The sequence below is a fragment of the Psammomys obesus genome, unplaced genomic scaffold (genome assembly GCF_907164565.1).
Source record: "Psammomys obesus unplaced genomic scaffold, mPsaObe1.curated_primary_1811, whole genome shotgun sequence".
Taxonomy (NCBI): Eukaryota; Metazoa; Chordata; class Mammalia; order Rodentia; family Muridae; genus Psammomys; species Psammomys obesus.
In genome coordinates, this window is record NW_026586383.1 from 12063339 (window position 1) to 12083126 (window position 19788).

The following is a 19788-nucleotide window of genomic DNA, read 5'->3' on the forward strand; positions in this document are numbered from 1 at the left end:
ACAGATTTGATGTAGGATAATAGTGCCAATAGTCCTTGATGAAGTTAAAATACTTGGATGCAAAGTCAGGGATACTGAGGAGCTAACTCACTGTTTCTCGGCCAGTTTCTGGTCGCCATTAGGAATGTAGACTGTGGCCATAGAAAACAGATTATTTTTCTTCCAATAAAAACTAACATATATTATGAGAATTGCTATAGTTTTATTGCAGCTGTTCTCTGCTCAACAAGTCTTACTGTTCCACTGGTCGTAAATTTGAGTTTGTCAAATAATCTTAGTATATTCAGAACAGAATATTCTCTTGAGATGTTTATTGCTCAGACACTCTTTCTTTCCACGCTTTCTTCTTTTACTTCTGGTTACAATCTTGGTATGTAGCCTAGGCTAGCCTTGAACTTGCTGAGTAGCATATTCCTAATTTTCACACTAGATAAATATAGAATATTATTGTTAAATCAATTGAATTATTGAGGACAAACATAAATGAATCTTGACCTTTTATTAGTATTTTATTTAGAATTAGTTATTTAAGATAAAAGCTTCACTATGACTGATTTTAGGGACCAGGACTTGAATTTACAGTAGTGAGAGTCAGGTTGATAATATTTGAAAGAAAACTAGAAAGCAAATAAAGCTTAATAAAATAAAGATTTTGGCCACATGCATTTGGAGAACCTTGTGTTAGAGAGTGACTGTTTTCTTTTACTGTCAGTCACTTGAGTGCTGTTCTCATGTGACTGTGTGAGAGAGAAATAGTGGTATTTGAATCAAGCAAAACAATCTTGTTTGAGCTGGAATTCTCCCACCTGCCTTTGGGGCATTATTTCTTAAACAAGAGTACCACAAAATGTGTTTTGTGAAACATACTGGCTGAGGGTTAACAATTTTGAAATGCAGTCTCTGGCATACAGTTTTATTGGTAACAGACATCACTGATAAAAATCAAAGTTAGTATGTTGCCTGCTTGTGCACACTGTTGCTAGACATAGGAGGAAGAAGGTTTTTTTTTCTTCACTTGAACCTCAGTCATGGATGGGCAGTTCTAGTTCTATATTTTGCTAGTAGTATGTGAATGTGAAACTCTTGTTTCAAATTCTTACTTCTACTTACTCTTAAAGGGATAGATAGTATTTAGTCTGGCAACATTAGAAATTACCCATAGTTTGCCTGATGAAGACACTGAAGTATGCTGTTTTTGACACCATCTTCTTTTAATAGCACATGGACTTCTTTATTTTATGTTCTGCAAAAATGGAGTTCTGACAGTAATGAAAAAAATACTATTTTTTAGAATAAATTATGCAATTTTATTTACTTGAAGTTACTTAAGCTAAATTTCTATTTTGTTGGTAAGCTTTTTCTTTCTTTCTTTTTTTTTTTTTTTTAGTCAAAAAAGATATACCTCCTTCAGCTGTTACGAGACCAATATTTGGGATACTGGGCACAATCCATCTGGTGGCAGGTAAGAGAAAATAAACCAACATGGAAAAGAAAATAAACCAACATGGGCAAAGAAGGTAATTAAATTAATAACATTAGATAATGAGAAAAAGTATTCTCCCTGTCATTAACTCTCTGTTAGGTATTTGTCTTAGGTTTATAAAAATATTCCCTAAACAGTTAAATTTATCATCCTAAAGAATTCTTTTTTTCCCCTTGAAGTATTCTTTTTAAGATGAAGGTTTCATGTTTGATTTTATTCTAACTAGAGTTGAAAGCTCATAAATTTTCATAAATTCTGAAATCATTTAATTTTAGTTTGTTTGTTTGAGACAGGGTTTCTCTGTATAGTCCTAGCTGTCCTGGAAGTAGCTATATAGATCAGGCTGATCTGTAACTCTCAGAGCTTCTCCTACTTCTGCCTTCCAGGTGCTGAAAGTAAAAGCATGCACCACCATGCCTGGCCCTTTTTTGTGTGTGGGGGGGGGAATGATTTTTGAGACAGGGTTTCTCTGTGTAGCTTGGCTGTCCTGGATGAGCTTTGTAGATCTGGCTGGCCTTGAATTTACAGCGATCCGCCTGCTTCTGTCTCCCTGAGTGCTGGGATTACAGGCATGCACCACCACTCCTGGCTCTTAAAAGTTTTTAAGATTTTATCTATTTATTTTATGTATGAGTACTCTATCTGCATGTATGCCTACATGCCAGAAGAGGGAATCAGATTACAGTGTAGATGGTTGTGAGGCATCATGTGGTTGTTGGGAGATGAATTCAGGACTTCTGGAAGGACAGACAGTGCTTTTAACACCTGTGCCATCTCTCCAACACCATTTAAAAATTTTTAATGCATTGATTTATCAGAATATTCTATATCTTAAGTTTAATCTAATATTATAGCATATGTTATAGTGTGATACTTGGTTTGAGTTATTAAGAAGATACTTGTTTGAGATATGGTCTCAATCTAGAGCTTTAGCTGGGCTCGAGCTCTATATTCAAGGCTGGCTTTCAGCTCAGTATCCTGCCTCTGCCTCCCAAGTCCTGGGATTATAGGCAGGTGCAAGAAGGTGGATTGTCACTTTAATTTCCTTTTAATTGAACTTTTAAAAAGTTTTTGCTTTGTTTTTATTTCAGTCCCAGTGCTAGATGTTGGATTATAAAAGATTTCAATGTTCCTCTTTTTTTTGCAGTTCACAATCTAGTGATAGAGGTATACAAGTGATAGGATACTGTAGCACAGTGTGCAGCTTCTAGGAGAGATGTCTATACAGTAAAACCTCTGGGCAGGGCAGTTGGAGGTAGGACATTGAACAGATAGATCTTAAGTATTAATATAATGAAAGCTGGGATTATAGGTTGAGGTAATATTTGTCCTGTGTAAGATCCCAGCTTCTCTCTTTAGTGTCACAGAAGAGTGAGGGAACTGTGTTTAGTGGTGAGGAAAGGGTAAAGACTGATATATTGTGCATGGGCTGTTATTGGTGTTGATTTCTAACTGCTCCTTTGTCCGTTCACAGTGTCTATATTTAGTTAGGTATACTGCTGCAGCACATTTAGAGTAATGACAAGGACAAAGAAATGCCGTAGAGGGGATTGCTCTTTACTCTCCACCAGCTAAGCTCAATTTTTTGGTTATTAAAAGGTTTGCTTTTATCTTCTTGAAGGAAAAAATTGTCCTTTTAGGACAATAGGATTTTTTTTTTTTTCTAAATGATGTGTTATTCTTTATAGTCATAAATTTAAAAAATGCTTAAAAACAAAAAACAAAAACCAGGCCTTTCATCAGAGTAGCTCAGTGCAGTCTCGTTTTGTCAGGCTTTAAAGTTTACAAATAAGGACAGTTAACTTTGTGCTTTCTGTTTTTTCATGTTGTTTCTGTGATATGCTAGGACTCAAACCCAGGATCTCATAGGTGCTTCCCCAGCCCCACCCTGCCATTATCTGTCTGTCTGTCTGTCTGTCTGTCTGTCTATCTATCTATCTATCTAGTCTGTCTATCAGTCTGTCTATCTATTTATGTTTGGCTATTTTTTTTTCAGGTAATTATCTTGTCGTCGTTACCAAAAAGATGAAAGTAGGTGAATTTTTTAATCATGTAATCTGGAAAGCCACAGATTTTGATGTTCTTTCTTATAAGAAGACAATGTTGCACTTAACTGATATTCAGGTAAGATTTAGAAGCAGATATTAATTGCAAAACTCAAAAATACCATTCAATAGGGGGTTGTAAAATGTAGATGGATTTCTTATAAGCTTAGTTATTAAGCAACTTGTAAATGAAGTTGTTCTACTACCTTTCTACCTGTTCATAAAAATATTTTTTCAGAGGCTGGAGATATGGTTCAAAGGTTAAGAGCAGTGGCTGCTCTTCCAGAGGACCCAGGTTCAAGTCTTAGAACCCACATGGAAATTCACATCTGCCTTTAACTCCAGGTCCAGGGGATCTGATATCTTCACACAGGCATACATGTAGAACATCAATGCATATTTTTAAAAAACCATTAAAAAGTAAAATTTTTAAGTGAATATATTTTTTTGGTTTTATTTTCAAGTAATGAAAATTTTAAATTATGAAGTTCGTAGAGAAAAAGGGACAAATAGAATACTCAAGACTTCATACTTGCTGGGAAGTGGTAGCACATGCCTATAATCCCAGCAGAGGCAGAGGCAGGTGGATCTCTGAGTTTGAGGCCAATGTGGTCTACAAGTTCCAGGACAGCCAAGGCTACCACAAACAACCCCCCCCCCCAAACTTAATACTCGGCTTTAGCTTTAGCTGAATATTCTCTAAAGAAAAATAAAGTATTAAATACTTTTGAAATTTTTTTTCTTTTTTTCTCCCAGAAGAAAGTTCTTTTCACTGTTAATCACATGGGACAGGGAGAGGGTGGGGGGAGAATCTTTGTATGTGTATAGAATATGTGCATACTCTTTGCTTATTTCCTTTGTTCAGAGATTTCAGTTACCTGGTTTAGTTAACACTAGACCCTTGACAACATACTAAATGTTAGTGACCATAGTATAGTAAGTAAAAGAGTATTTTAGCAAAGATGAAAGTCAGATAAACAAAAATGATCACTCTGAAAGTGATTTGATAATAACGAGCCGTGGAGTAGCTTGACTGTGGGAAAACAGCAGTCATCATTCTAGAGACTGAGCACAAAGTCAGAGGTTTGTTACCTGGTTACCATCACAGTGAAGCGGCTGTGACAGAAAGGAAGAGCAAGTGATAACTGCAGCACACTTTTTAGTAAAGAAACTGCCGGAAGTATGATATGACATTCAAAGTGCAAAGGACAAAATGCCAGAAATTTGTTTAGAGTTAGAGAAATTTGTAACATTTACTAATGTCAGAGTAAATATTCCCAACTGTAAATTATGTGACAAGGAGCAGTGGGCAGGCACTGCTCAGGTTTCTTGGTTAAGATATTTACAAAGTAAATGTTCTTAATTTTCATGTTTCTGATAGTTTTAATTATAATGTACCTACTACTTCGTATAGTGGCACAGACTTGTAATTCTAGCACTTAGAGACTGAGGCAGGAGGCTCAAGAGTTCAAGCCCAGCTGCTCTGTAATCGGACTCTGTGTCAGAGACCTGGACACATTCATTCGTTAAATAAAATGCTAATAGTTAGTTTCACTGTTAATTTATAACTTCTCATTAGAACGTCTCCCCCTCCCCCACTTGGGTTTTTTGAGACAGGGCTTCTCTATACAGCCTATACAGCCTTGACTGTCCTCGAACTCACTCTACAGACCGGGCTGGCCTCGTCCACTTCCCTCTGCTTCCCGAGTTCAGTGATTAATGGTGTGCTCCCCCGTTGACTGGCTTATGGTTTGTTTTGTTAATGAGTTGGATGTTTTGACTATATGTATGTATGTGGACCACATGTGTGCTTGGTGGCTGCAGAGATCAGAAAAGGACACTGGATCCCTTGGAACTAGAGTTACGGATTATTGTGAGCCACCATGTGGGTGCTGAGAACTGAACCCCAGTACTTTGGAAGAGCAGTTGCTGCTCTTAACCACTGATCCATCTCTCCATCCCCAAGAACATTTTTAATATTTTCATAAAACCCTTAGAAGGCTATAGAACAATCAATTTTTCCAGTGGCTTATATAAAATGGTATGTCATTAAGGTTAAGATAGCATGATCACTTTTTACACTATTACAAAGTAAAGACTTACAGTACATATTTCCCAAAGGTATTTTGCTTGAAATGTGTGTGACACTTGCACAAATTGCACTGCCCTGTTGTGATTTTTAAGTCTTTGTTTTGTGTGTTTGTGTGCTTTTGTGACCATATAGCCTGGCAGGCATGTCCCATGGGCCACATGCAGTGGTCAGAGGACAATTGCAGATATTGGTGCCCACTTCCCACTTTGTTTGAGACAGTTCTCTAGTTGTTTGTCTCCACAATCACTGGCCCATGATTTTTCAGATATTCTCCTTTCTCCTCCCACCTTACTGTAGGAGCACTGGGATTATGGATGGCACCACTGTGCCCAGGGGTAGGTGAGTTTTAAGGATCTGAACTCAGGTCCTAGTGCTTGCACGGCAAACATTGTGCCCACTGAGCAATAATCTACCAACCACAAAAGTAAGTTTTTGAAACTTACTTTCTAGAAGTGATTGTTTGGTTTATAAAGTTACACCTCCAGAATGCTTGTTTCCGAAGTAATTTACAGTGTCTGTTCTTTAAAAATGCTCCACCACCCCTAATGTAGCTCTGGCTGTGCTGGAACTCACTGTGTAGACCAGGCTGGTCTCAAACCCACAGAGATTCTGCCTCAAATGCTAGGATTAAAGCATACACCTTTTTACCTGAGTTTTCTTTGTTTGCTTGTTTTGTTTTGGTTTGTTGTTGTTGTTGTTTTTATAGTGAGACATTGCTTTGCTATGTATATATGTAGCCATAGCAGGTGTGGAACTCAGGGCCACCTGCTTCTGCCTCCTGAGTGCTAGGATTGAAGGCATGTATCACCACTGTTCTGGCTACCAAGATTATTTTTAAAAGGGCTTTGATTTTTGTGTATCAGTTTAGGAGCATAGGTAGCTTACCAGAAAATGTCTCTCCCACAGCCAACAACCAACCATTCTTACCCTCAGGGAGGAAGCATGCGTTGTTTGTTTCTACCTTCTTGTTTTTCCAAAGCTTATGGCTTTCCTGTAAAAATGCCAGATCATAGCATTGTCCTACCAAGTAAACTGTGAGACATGCTCTCTATACTTTAGGATTTCCTTTTACCTCATATATTAGTATGTTCTTTCTCCATAAGAAATAATATTCTAAACAAATAAAAATGAAACTTAGAGTTTAGCCTTTAAAGCACATGTCTTAACAACATGAGACCTGAGTTTGATCCTTAGAACTCCCAACAAAAACCCAAATATGGTTACACTTGTAATCTCAGTGATGGTGGGGAGATAGACACAGATGACTTCCTAGGCCTTGTTGACCAGCCAGCCTTCACTAGTCTGTGAGTTCCAGGGCTCTAAGAAATTTTGCCTCAACAAAATATCTGGTGGGAGCTGGAGAGATGTCCGAGTGGCTAAGAGCGCTATTGCTCTTGCAGAGGATATGGCTTTGGTTTGTCACATCCACATGGTGGCTTATAACCATTCATAACTTCAGTTTCAGGGGATCTGATGCCACCTTCAGCCACTAGACACATGGCACACACACATACGTATGTATAGGTGAATGTTTTGCCTCCATATATGCAGGCAAAACACTCATACACAAAAATAAAGGTTATAAGAAAGGATAGTGTCCTGAGTAATAACACCCAAGGTTCTTCTCTGGCTTCCATACTCACCCCCCCCCCACATACAGTGTCATACATACAATACATATGTACATACACATGAAATAAAAGTAGCTGTATTCATTATAACTGCTCAGGAGTATTTTCTTCGACAATTTCTTTGTGACTACTATTCTTTGTTGTCAAGCCATAAACTAATTTTTGTGCTGTTTACTACACATTTTTTGTTTGTTTTTGCTAGTCTGTGCTCAAATGTGTAGTATGTACATTTGTAATGTGTAAGTTTACATATTAATCGGTTGATGACTATTAAACATTTCCAACTGTGACTGGTTTTTTGTTTATTTATTTATTTTCTAAACAACAACAAAAAAAGTCAGTATTGTTTTTGACTGGGAAAGCCAGCTAAAATTATTATTCCAAAACAAAGGAAATACTGCTTTTACTAGGGTTTCTAATCTTTGTTTTAATGAAAAATGATTCTGGATCCTATCCAACCCAAACCAGTGAAATTTTTGAAAGTGAGGATAATGCTGATCTCTTGATTTTTGTGTTTCATCTGCTAATGAGTTTAGTACTGGTAAACCAGTCAGGGTAGTAAAGGACAGAGAGGGCCTGGGGAGTGTGGCACACTGAAGTCTGTGCTGTAACCTAAGGTGATGGTGTTCTCTTAAAACAACTTTTTGCTTTAAGTAGTTGATACCAATGAGGGGAGGCTGGACCTATCCCAAGTGTGTTTAATGACCTGCAGTGTTTATGGAGCATTCCCCATCTCTTACTGGTGCTTATGTCAGTGATAGTTCATACATGTTTTTAAGTTTGCTGTCTTCTCATGTGGATAGATTTTCTTCTCAACTGTGACCTGTATCGAACTCTCTTTTTTCTTTTTTTCACAGTTGCAAGATAACAAAACTTTCCTAGCAATGCTAAACCAAGTCTTGAGTACAGATGGATTTTACTTTTCAACAACATATGATTTGACCCATACTTTGCAACGGCTATCTAACACCAGTCCAGAATTCCAAGAAATGAGTCTCTTGGAAAGGGTAAGCTGGATCTTCTTGTTTAGTTTACTTTTAGTTGTCTTTAAAAGGGGCATATCTCTTTTACCTAAAATGTATGATTTTTTTCTTATGTCCCCCCACCTCCCGTCCTGGAAATAAACTTAAGGCCTCATGTGTGCTAGGCAAGCACTCTCTCATTAAACCATACCCCTGCCCTGTTTTGATTTCCCTTACTCTTGTGGGACTTTGAAAACATACCATGTTTTAGATGTCTGTCAGAGGCCTCACTGAGGGCCCTTACTCTTGTATATATGCAGCCAAGATTGAGACAAATTGGCGTAGATACCAGGAATCTAGTAGAAACACACACGTGATCAGATGAAAGCCTTTCAGAATGTGTGTGCATGTTCACTTAATACAGTGTTGAAGATTGAACCCAGGGCTTTGCACGTACTGAGCATTTACCAGCAGAGATGATTGCCACCAAAGACAGGGGTCAAAACTTAGTGGGATCCTGTAGGAAGGAGAGTCTAATTCTGCCTAGGATTGCCAGAGACAGTTGTACCAAGGGGGGGAAGCTGTGGCTAATCAGTTAGGTGATAATGGGAGAGAGGCTTTTGGCAAGGAAGTGATGATAGTACTCTTAAGTTTTAGGAACTAGAAGCTATTTCTTCTGTGACAGAAAGGAAGATTTTTTTTAAATGTTTTTGTTTTGGACAGGATCTCATTATATAGTTCCTGGAACTCACTTTGTAGACCAGGTTGCTCTCATTATGTGTCTCTGGCTGTTCTCAAGCTCAGAGACCCACCTGTCTCTGCCTCCTGAGTTATTGGAGTTTTCCCAGCTAAGGGAAAGAATTTTTTTTAGCTAAATAAAAAGGTCACAGAGAACCATAAAACTGATGATTGAAACCTTAAGACAAAAAAAAAAAAAAAAAAAAAAAAAAAAATTTACGTTGAATGGTCAGTGTTTTTACATAGAATTAAGGACTTTCTTTGTTTTGGTTCCTTGATTTGTTATTTTATCCTTAAAGGTTTCCATTTTAGTGTCTTAAAAAGTTACAAAGCTGTGAGGCAGAATCCTGTGACTTTTTTAGTTGCTGCTTCCACTTGTAATTCAACATTAATTTTGTTTTAGCACTGTTTTATTATCAAGTTGTATTCCAAATAATTTAACTTTTAAAAAAATATTATTTATATAGTATTCTTACTGCCTGTGTGCCTGTGCACCAGAAGAAGGCACTAGATCTCGCTATAGATGGTTATGAACCACCATGTGGTTGCTGGGAATTGAACTCAGGACCTTTGGAAGAATAGCCAGTGTTCTTAACTGCTGAGCCATCTCTTCAGCCCCCTCAGTTTTTTAAAAACAGCAAGTTATTATTTACATTTCACTGACTTATAAAATAGTTATATAATCACACTCTTACGCAGTGATGGTGATTAAGTATGGATAGCACAAACCAGTTGTGAATACACACTAAAAGACATGATACTCTGCTGTTGATGACCCCATAGGTCACTCCTTATGACCTTAAGTGTGAGGAAGGAGTATGGCTCAGTGAAGCGCTGTCTACTTAGTCCAAGTGTTGAATAAATTAGGTTTTCTATCTTGGTGATGGATTGTCAGGCTGCAGAAGGCCTGGGGGGAGGCTTTACCTTTGAGGGCGCCAGGCCAGAGTGGGGTCAGAATGGAGGCCAAATAGCTGTGGAATAGCTATGTTGGCTCAACTGCTGTCCTTGGGCGGCAGTAGTGGACATGGAGAAATGAGTGTAGACTAGAGATCTAGTTCTTGGTCACTGATTACCTAGGAAGGTGGGAGAGGTACCCAGAATTTCTGTGTGTGAAGAGGCAGATAGGAACAGGGAGAGGAGGAGCAGATTTGAAGTGAGATGTATTCAGTTGGGACATTAGAGAAACCCGTATTAGCCACCAGGTGGAGACATTGAAGGGTATACTTTTCTGTCTGAGGGCACTTACTCAGTTGGAGTTTGAAGGTGTTTCATTAAGTTTCCAAAACCTCTCTCAGGCAGATCAGCGGTTTGTGTGGAATGGGCATCTGCTCAGAGAACTGTCTGCTCAGCCAGAGGTAACGTACTCCAGTTCAGATCTGCTTTCTTGTTGTAATACATGTTTGACTGTGCACTATAAAATTACCTAATTATAACCGCACACTTGACCATGCTTGCCGTGTCGTACTGTTCTAGGTAGAGGCCCAATCTATGGTGTTAGCTTCTTGACACTGTGGCAAAATGCCTGAGACAACTTAAAAGAAAGTGTGTAGGCTCAGGGCTTTCAAAACTTTCAGTCCGTTGTCTGGTGACCCCTTCCTTTGTGTCTGGGCCTTTAGTTGGGAGAACATGCCAAGGGGTACATTGATGTAGCAAATTGTTCACCTTTATGGTAGCCAGTCAGCAAAGGGGAATAAATAGGCTAAGGGACAGGACTTTCATAAAGGCTAGGTTTTAATGAGTGTCCTTTCTTCCACCAGGCTGTACCTTCTAAATTCTAATAGCTCCTCTGGCCAGTTGCCAGACTTTTAAAACATAACCTTTTGGGGACACTTAAGGTATAAGCCATAATATGGCTTATGAATGGAAGCCTTAAATGAAAACCATTGTTTTCTCTAAGAGAGCTAGAATGAACTGTACTGGATGAATAATGTAGAAGGGAGGGATCAGGGCTGTCTTTTCAGTGCAAAACCATAGCTGGCATTTAAAAGGGAATAAGAGATTTATTCTGGAGCCATTTTGATTGGCCATGGCCTGGAGACACAGATTTTAGTTACTCTAAATTCCATGTTTCAATGTGGAAGCAGTTTTATGAAGTTTTTAGTTTTATACAAAGACACAAATCAAGCCCAGTTTAAAATACATTGGTGGGTACATTAAAGGGGCAGTTACAGCACAATAGGAAGGGAGCTTTTCTGTAGGCCCAGGATGCTGTCTGACGACATTCTTAGGCTTAGTTAGTGGACACTAGTGATCTGCTAGGTTAACAGAGCTCTTTTTTTTTTTTTTAGTCACAGGGTGTCAGTTCTGCCATAGAGCTGGGCAAGAAATGACTGTTCAGAGGCTAGGACTAGCTCAAGATAGTGTTCTGACCTGCAGCATTAGCATTCCAGTCTCTCCACAGGACTGCAGTTCAAACCAGTTAGCCAAACCCAGCTTCTGTTCATAGTCCCTAGGCCAGGTGGACACCCCCTAACTCACACCAGCCTTCACCCTGTGCTGAACAGTGAGGTGTGAGCCAAGGCACTTAGGTTTGTAGAAGTGATTGGTTTTCTGCCATTTGCTTATCATTATTTTTTGGTCGTTGGGATTGACAAATCATTAGCGTGGTTGTTGTTTTTCACAAGTACATTAGTTATAGGCAAAGACTTAGAAGGAGTTCAGACCTTAGTGATTACACTGCTTCCTGCCTGCAACATTGCAGACATTTCCCCAACATTAGGAGTTACCTGTGTTCTCACTGCATGGTCATGTTTGTGTGTTATTGCCTGCATGTAAGTGTGTCCTATGTGGGGATGCTGGTTTATTATTTAGGGTGTGATTTTTGTTGTTGTTTGGGTTTTGCTTTGTTTTTCAAGACAGAGTTTCTTTATGTAGCCCTGGCTGTCCTGGAACTAGCTCTGTAGACAAGGTGGTCTTAAATTTACAGAGATCCGCCTGCACTCTGCCTCCCAAGTGCTGGATTAAAGGTGTGCACCACCACGGCACAGGTGGTTGGTTGATTCTAAATACATTGTTTATCTTCTTTTTAGGTCCACCGGTTTGCTCTTCCAGTGTTACATGGCTGTATCCTTATCTTAGTTTCTACAGTCTCTCTTTAAATTTTATTTTCTTTGTTTAAATGTTTAAAATTTAAGACAGATGCAGAGGCTCATGTGATGTGAGATGACTATTTCAGTATTTTTCAGAATTGCTGTTAACATAAATGCAAAATCTTAGCACAGACTGTAAACAATCCCTTCCCCTTTTTAGATTTTATCCTCTGCAAAGGATATAATTATCGTTGTTTGTTTGTTTGTTTGTTTGTTTGTTTGTTTTGCTCAAGAGTTTGGGACTGATAATTTTTAAAAGAAAGAGTTGTACTGCATCTTGCCCTTTTGGAGTTACCTTGTAGCAGTGAATTACACAAGAGTAGAGTGGACCTATTTAAATGATGCCTTCCTTAGTGTTAAAAGAAACCAGATGAAGAACTGTAGTCATTACCAACTTGAAAAGTAAAATTTTAAATTATTTATCATTTAAAGAATGATAGAAAATAAAAAAAACTAAAGCCTGGGGAAAATCAAAGTGTAATAAAAAACAAGTTTTGGTTATTTCATTGTAGATTCATTGAGCACACAGTCTAATCAGAGCTATCACAATAACGTAGGAACTCAGGGTGAACGGGCTCCTGAAGGAAGGTGCAGCATGTGCTAAGGAGTGGTGCCAGCAGGACCCTGTCTTACGAATTGGCACCTTTGTGCCAAGTACAGCAGTGAGGTTTATTATTTGTTCATTATGCTACTATAAATTTTTCTTTCATTCATTTCATCTATATCTATCTGTTTGGGGGTGGGGTTTCAAGACTGGGATTTCTGTGTGTCCTGGCTGTCCTAGAACTCAATCTGTAGACCAAGCTGGCCTGGAACTCACAGGGACCCACCTGCCTCTGTCTCCTGAGTGCTGGGATTACAAAAACGTGCCTAGCATATTTTTTATATTATGAAGAAAAGTAACTGAGAAAATATTTTTCATAATTACAGGGAAATTTTAAAAAAATCAGAAAAATCTCAGGGTAAAGCTCTTGTTTTATTCTGTTGTATTCATTCCCTATTAGGCTCTCCTCTTCCCTACATCTCCCTTTCCTTTCCGTTTTCTTATATAGGTCTCATATATCCCAGACTGGTCCCAAAAAAACGTTACCTACCCAAGTATGTATGACCTTGAACTTCTGATGTTTGTGCTTCTACCTTCTACCTCCCAAGTGCTAGGATTAAAAGCCTTTTGAAAAAAAAAAAAAAAAAGTTTTTTGCATGCTAGACAAGTGTACTCTGTTTTAAGCCTTACTTCTCCCATACTTTCCATCGTTTTAAAAATTTATCCTAAAAATAAGAACAAATGTGTTTTAAATTTTTTTTCAAGGATTTGGGCCAATTGTTTCTACTTTGTTTTGTTTTTAAAATGATATTATGAATGGACAAATAATAATCTAAAACTTGTTTTCTAGGCTGCTTTCCTATTTAGTGTTGAGTTTAAAGCATAAAATAGACTTTTTAAATGTAGTTTGTTAACTAGGAATGTGTTTCTAGGTTTCATATTTACAGAGATATCACGTACATCTGAATGAAGTGGATTGCAGACAGGGAGAGTTGTGTTCACAAGTTACATAATCCAGATTACTCAGGGCTCTACAGGTCATGGAAGGACTGCAACTTTTACTTCACATGTGCTGAGAAACTTCTCTGGGAGAGTAGAGGTTGCATAGAGGATTGGTATAAGGCATCCTCACTCTGTTATAGCATAGGCCAGGTGTGAACAAGGGAGGGGACAAAGTCCTGCCCAGGAAAGTGGATTTTGCCAAGAACCAGGAGTGCGTCAATGGTTTCGGGTAGTGAACTTTGGAAAATTGAGACAACTAGCTTTTCTAATTATATATGGAGTATGAAAGATGCTGGTATAACGGTAAGGTTTTTGTTATGTTAAGTGGCAGGGGGCCATCCATTGAGTTGGGGAAGTGTGAGAAGGCTTGTATAGCTCAATTGATAAGGCTCCTGAACCTGAATCTGAGATGGGTAAGTCTGAAGGTAGGAGGGAAGGAGAAGAGCCATCCATTTGTTACTTCAGCATTTCTGTAGATGGTCAAATGATGCTGTGAGGGAGGAACCCAATTAATAGAATCAGAGTTGAGGGAAGAGCTCACACCAGAGATGTGATTTCTTGTTTTTATTGAATGTGTATATGTGAGGGGTGCATTCACTGTGGTGCATGTATAGAGTTCAAAGGACAACTTTAGGGACTAGGTTCTTTCCTTCTACCATGTGGGTCCTGGGGATGAAGCTTACTTGTTTGGCTTGGTAGCAAGTACATTAATCCATTTAGATCTTACTGGCCTTACAGATAAAAATTTGTAGGTGGTCAGGGTAGATGGAATTCCTTTCTTCCTTTCCTTCAACATCTGTTTAGTTTGTGTGTACATGTGCACACTTGTGAAGGCCAGAGGACAACTTTCAGGAGTCTGTTCTCTCCTTCTACCTTTTGGGTTCCAGGGATTGATTGAATACAGATCCTCAGGCTTGGTAACAGCTGCCTTTGTTCTGTCCTTGGAGCCATCTCATCAGTCCTTAGATGGCATTTCAGTCCATGAAATGTGATAGATTATTAAAAGGAGAAATGTAGATAGAAAAATGGTTTGGTGGGGCTGGAGAGATGGCTCAGCAGTTAAGAGCATTATCTGCTCTTCCAGAGGTCCTGAGTTCAATTCCCAGCAACCACATGGGGCTCACAGCCATCTATACCCTTTAATACCCTCTTCTGGTATGTAGGTTTAAATGCAGATACAGCGTTTTATTTCATTATATTTATTTCATATATATTTCATTATATTTATTTCATATACATAAAATAAATAAAATATTAAAAAAAACAAACTTCAACTTAAAAGAAAGAAAAGTGGAGAAAGAGATTGTATTATCAGAGGAGTTTTTACATAGTGAGAAAACACTAGAGCCATGTACTGTAGGCCTCAGGATAAAGGACTTCTAAAAAATGAACCACAGTGAGAGAACTGAAATTGCAGATTGTAGCATTGCTCCTAGCTTTGTGCAGATACCAGCATTAGACCAGTGAGGGAAAGGAAAAGCAAGTGAGAGTGATGTTCTAGAAGCAAGTGAAGACAGTGTTTCCAGGAAGAGGGTGACAGCTGCTGAGACATGGTAATGATTAAATATGACTATTCAGGAAGGAGGTTATATTCCTGTTCCTGTGCCCACTCTTCAAATGAGGAAATTAACAAATTCTGCTGGGAAAGGTTTTAGAGACTTCGGGAATGCTAAGGGTGCTTATTGGAGTAAGGCCTCGAGTGTGGGAGCAAAGAGAATTCTGGCATAGGTGTGGGATCAGTGGGTAATATGTCACAGGAGCATATGGGCCTTTTAGTCCAGTGAAATACGAAGCAGTGTTGTTAGCTATGGAGTGATGGAATTTGAATAGTGTTTGGAGTGGGCCTCCTGGGCAGTTGGGTAGGGGGTCCTCGGTCTAACTCTTGATAAAGATTAGTGAGTTCATTCATTTTTCAACAGTTCTCTCATTTTGATGGTTGGTGTGTTTGTGCATACACACATACTTACTCATATTTTGATCAGAGGAAAGTGAGTCATAAAACAGTCATATTTTCTGTTAATTTTAACATTCTAACAGCAGGCTAATGTATTACTTTATCTTTGAGTTCTGCTCGAAAATAGTTTGGACAAACAAGTGGAATAATACTGCCTTGGAATCTTCTCTGGTACTGTGCCTTTTAAAGGAGAGTAACTTGGGAGCTTGAGGAGCCATCAGTGAGTTTGGTGGTGAGAGGCAGGAGGAATGAATCATTAGCAGTTTCCATTGATCTCTTAGAATTTGTGAAAACTTCTTGTATGAATTCCTAATGCATTCACAGTAGCATGTTATAACAAAATAGAGTTATGTCTCTGTTGTCTGGTCCTTTTCAGATCACACACACTCTGAAGAGAAATAAATTGCTCTGGGTGACTCTGGGAGCTCATGGGGAGTGATGACAGGGTTAGAAGACTATGATGTAGTGTCATGTTCATAAGGCTTAAAAGCAAGTTTTTGTTTTTTTTTTTTTAATTTGGGTTGGTTTTGTGTTTAAGTAGTGGTTATAGGTGCAGAACTAGAAAGATGAGAGAATGGTTGTTACAAACTTGTTAAAAGTTATTTCTTACATAAATTCAGCTGGCTAGAAAGAGAAAGAAATGGGTAAATTGAGATTTGGCTATATTCTGAAGTTGGATGCTCTATGATGAGTGAATCAAATTATATTAAGAAAAATGGAGGGGAATAGAAGAAGAGGAAGAGGGTGGGATTGGAGGGAATGGGGAGGGGGCTACAGCTGGGATACAAAGTGAATAAACTAATAAAAATAAAATTAAAATTAAAAAGTTAATGAAAAAAATGTTACATAAAGCACACAACAGTAGGACAAACAGACAAATAAGCGAAGATAAATGATACAGCCAGTGAAACAATGAAACATGTTATCTGCTAATGCCTCCATGAGTTGGATAAACTCAACAATATCAAGAGTTGGTAAAGAAGATAAGCTAAAGTAATTGTCAAGTCCATTGCCATTTTTGACAGTATCAGATGGTGGATATAATTTGATCCATGTCCACATGCTCACACAAAGATGTTTGTTGAAACTTTGGACCAGAATCAACTTCCATGTTTGTCAGCAGTACAACAGACAGATAAACTAGTATATCCTTTCTGTTGTGCTTGTCATCTCAGCCCTGTGTAGACTGAGGAAGGAAGGTAACAGTGTAAAGCCATGCTGGGTTGCATAGCAAACCTTTTTCTCAAATAGAGACACCCCTGCAAACAAAACCAGCCAGTAGTATGTTTATGCAGAGGATAATTAAATGCTATAGTAGTGAGTGAGCTTCAAAGACATACAGGGCGTGTAAGGCCACAGGGATATCTACACTGCAGTGCCTTTCCTGCAAAGACGTAAAAAGCTGTTCACACTAAATACATTGTTTAGTGGCAAAACGTGAAAGCCAAGCAAAGGAATGAAGTGAGTGGTCCTTTCCTGCATGGCAGTGATAGAGTCAGATGAAGAGAGCGCAGCATCTGCAAAGGGTTTGTTTTGATCAAATAGATTTGACTTAAAAGCTACCATTTTAATCAGTTTTGATTGTACAATTCAGTGACTACTGTTGAAGGTTTAGAGAAATCCCAGGCTGCCCTTGAGCTCTGTGCTTCTGAATATGATCTTGAACCGTCTACCTCCAAGTGCTGAAATCACATACATGTCTAATTATATCTGGCTTATGTTGTGCTGGGGATCAGACCCAGGTCTTCAAGCATGCTGGAAAGCACTCTTATCATTTTATATATTTTTACATTTTTTTTTCAATTTTAGGTTCACTTTTTACATTCCAGAGAAGGAGTTTAAAAATTTGTTTCTGGATTAATATTTTGATCTGTAAATCTTCATATACCAACTATTATCAGTTTACATGTATGATAAATTTCATATTTTTCTTTAAGTAGTTTTCTTTATTTAATTTTTAATTGTTTTATTTTTTGCAGTGCAAGAGATCAAACCCAGGGAGGAGCTATGGTCCTAGCTCCTACTCTTTTTCATTTCTTATTGGAGGATTAATTTCTTTCAGATTTTTGCTTTTATTCAGAAGTTTTATATTTTTAGAAAGCAGTTGTGAAGATATCAGGGAAGGGAAAAACTTAAGTAGGAACACTAGCAGAGTTCTTAAATATTCTGTCAGCATGTCACTGTAGGAGAACTGACTCAACAAATTCCAAAGTCGGAAATGAGGATACTCAAGGTTTGGAAATAGTCATGAAGAACCAGAAAGACTTGCATATTCTGCCTCTTTTTTTTCCTCCTAAAGATAATTCATTCCTATTAGAGTTAATAGATTTGTATTGATTTTAGAAATATTTCTATGTTGCATTTTTCTTAATATAGTTAAGTTATTACTATGCACTCGTGTTCTATTAATGGAAAATACTTTGATTGGATTCTCATCTCCCGAAGAAGTTGTTTCAGGGCTGGTGTGCGTTATTATGTAAGAGGTAAGAATCATTTCATGTCAGCATGATTGGCCACATCTGCCATTGATGAATTGCTGTCTTAAATGACTTACCTGTCACCTTTTATATATTGTGTTATTTGATACCCCAGTTAATGTCCTCTCATTATAATAATTTGTAGGTCTTCCCTGCTTTCCTCCAGATGTTATAATTACTTTGCAAATGTTAACTTGGCATCATGGGCCATTAACTGTTTAAGAACAGCTGCATGTTTATTGGGTGTCTAAAAGTGTGCTGAACTCATTGTATCATACCTTCATAGCAGATAGTATTTTCTTACCACTCTTGGTTTCTTTGCATGTACAAAGATAGACATTTTACTTCATGACTTCAGTATATAAAATATTTATTTACATTTTGAGCGTTCTGGAGGCTCTGTACTAAAATATGCTAATTTTCTCAAATTGTTTAAGCTGTATATTGGAGTTATTGTGTTTATGAAGATTCCCAACATTTGTTTTGCTTTCAAGCCTAATTTATCAGAATGAAATCCTATTGAACAAGTTACTGTAATTAATCTGATTAATCTTAGTGGCTTTTTCCCAGTGCTACATAGCATCTGTAATATCTGCAGGCAGCAGGAAGAAGAGAGAGACTGGGACTTGCTTGGGCTTTTGAGACCCCAAGACCTCTCCTGTCCTCAAGTGCTGCACTTGCCCCAACAAGGCCACACCTAATCCCTCTCCAGTAGTGCCACTCCCTAACGTGAACCTATGGGGAACACCATTCTCTTTCATTTTCTTTCAGAAAAAAACAAATGTAGCCAATGCTTCTGAAAGTAATTTAGCATTGAGAAGTAATACCATTGCCAGTGTAGCTCAGTAAATTTGCCTCCTTCTGATTATCTACTAATGTATAGTTACAGATATACTGATAATAACTCAAAATGCTTTATTTGAGAAACATATCAGAGAAAAAGAATGTTTATAGGTAAGTTAAAAATCTGTCGATTTCTTTCTGTTAATTTGGTAATCTGGATCAGGGCTACCTTGAAAATTACTTTTGCTCAGCAGACTTTTTTTTAGTAACAGTAAATTATGTAAATAAGCTAGTAAGAATATTTCAGCTATCAGAAATACCTAAGCAATGTAGAGCCTCTGGTAATTAAACAGCTTTTCAAACTAGGTTTCATGGACATGTTCATGGTCATGGATATTTAGAAGCATACACAATTCTTTATTTGATAGTTAAGTATCTTCTAGAGACTCTTTGATTACAAGTACTACTGATGCAGTAATTTTCATTATTGAGCCACATTTTTATTTAGTGTTATGTTATTCCCAAGTATAATCACAAAAAGATAGATTACTCTTTAAGCCTACTTAAGCAAGCTTCTTTTAGTTTTCTGAGAATGTATTATCCATTTGTTTAATTTTATAAGTACTTATCCACTAATGTGACCTTAGTTGATAATTCTAACGTTATCTTGAGCTAATGATTTTTTACATATCTTTTTTTGTACCGAATGTTAGGAATTGATTCTGAAGGCCATGCAGCTAACTTTGTAGAGACAGAGCAGATTGTGCACTACAGTGGGAACAGGGCATCATTTGTACAGGCAAGTGCATGTGTCTGACGGCCATCCAGTTGGTCTTTTCTACTTGGTCTTCATTTTCTGTCATGCTGAAACTTCCTTCCTTCCTTCCTTCCTTCCTTCCTTCCTTCCTTCCTTCCTTCCTTCCTTCCTTCCTTCCTTTCTCCCTTCCTTCCTTCCTTCCTTCCTTCCTTCCTTCCTTCCTTCCTTCCT

At 38.0% G+C, this 19788-nt stretch overlaps 1 protein-coding gene across 2 annotated transcripts in view; it reads left to right on the forward strand.

The window, feature by feature from the left end:
* Window positions 1-19788, forward strand: part of Sacm1l (SAC1 like phosphatidylinositide phosphatase) — a 52562-nt gene that overhangs the window by 12942 nt on the left and 19832 nt on the right. Inside the window, exons 3-9 of one of the 2 annotated variants that reach the window (XM_055601558.1) lie at window positions 1388-1462; window positions 3480-3607; window positions 8109-8258; window positions 10247-10306; window positions 11981-12014; window positions 17922-18023; window positions 19514-19599. In XM_055601558.1, coding sequence (XP_055457533.1) covers window positions 1388-1462; window positions 3480-3607; window positions 8109-8258; window positions 10247-10306; window positions 11981-12014; window positions 17922-18023; window positions 19514-19599 — 635 coding nt within the window. The remainder of the gene's footprint in view (window positions 1-1387; window positions 1463-3479; window positions 3608-8108; window positions 8259-10246; window positions 10307-11980; window positions 12015-17921; window positions 18024-19513; window positions 19600-19788) is intronic. The other variant, XM_055601559.1, reaches the window with a different exon arrangement.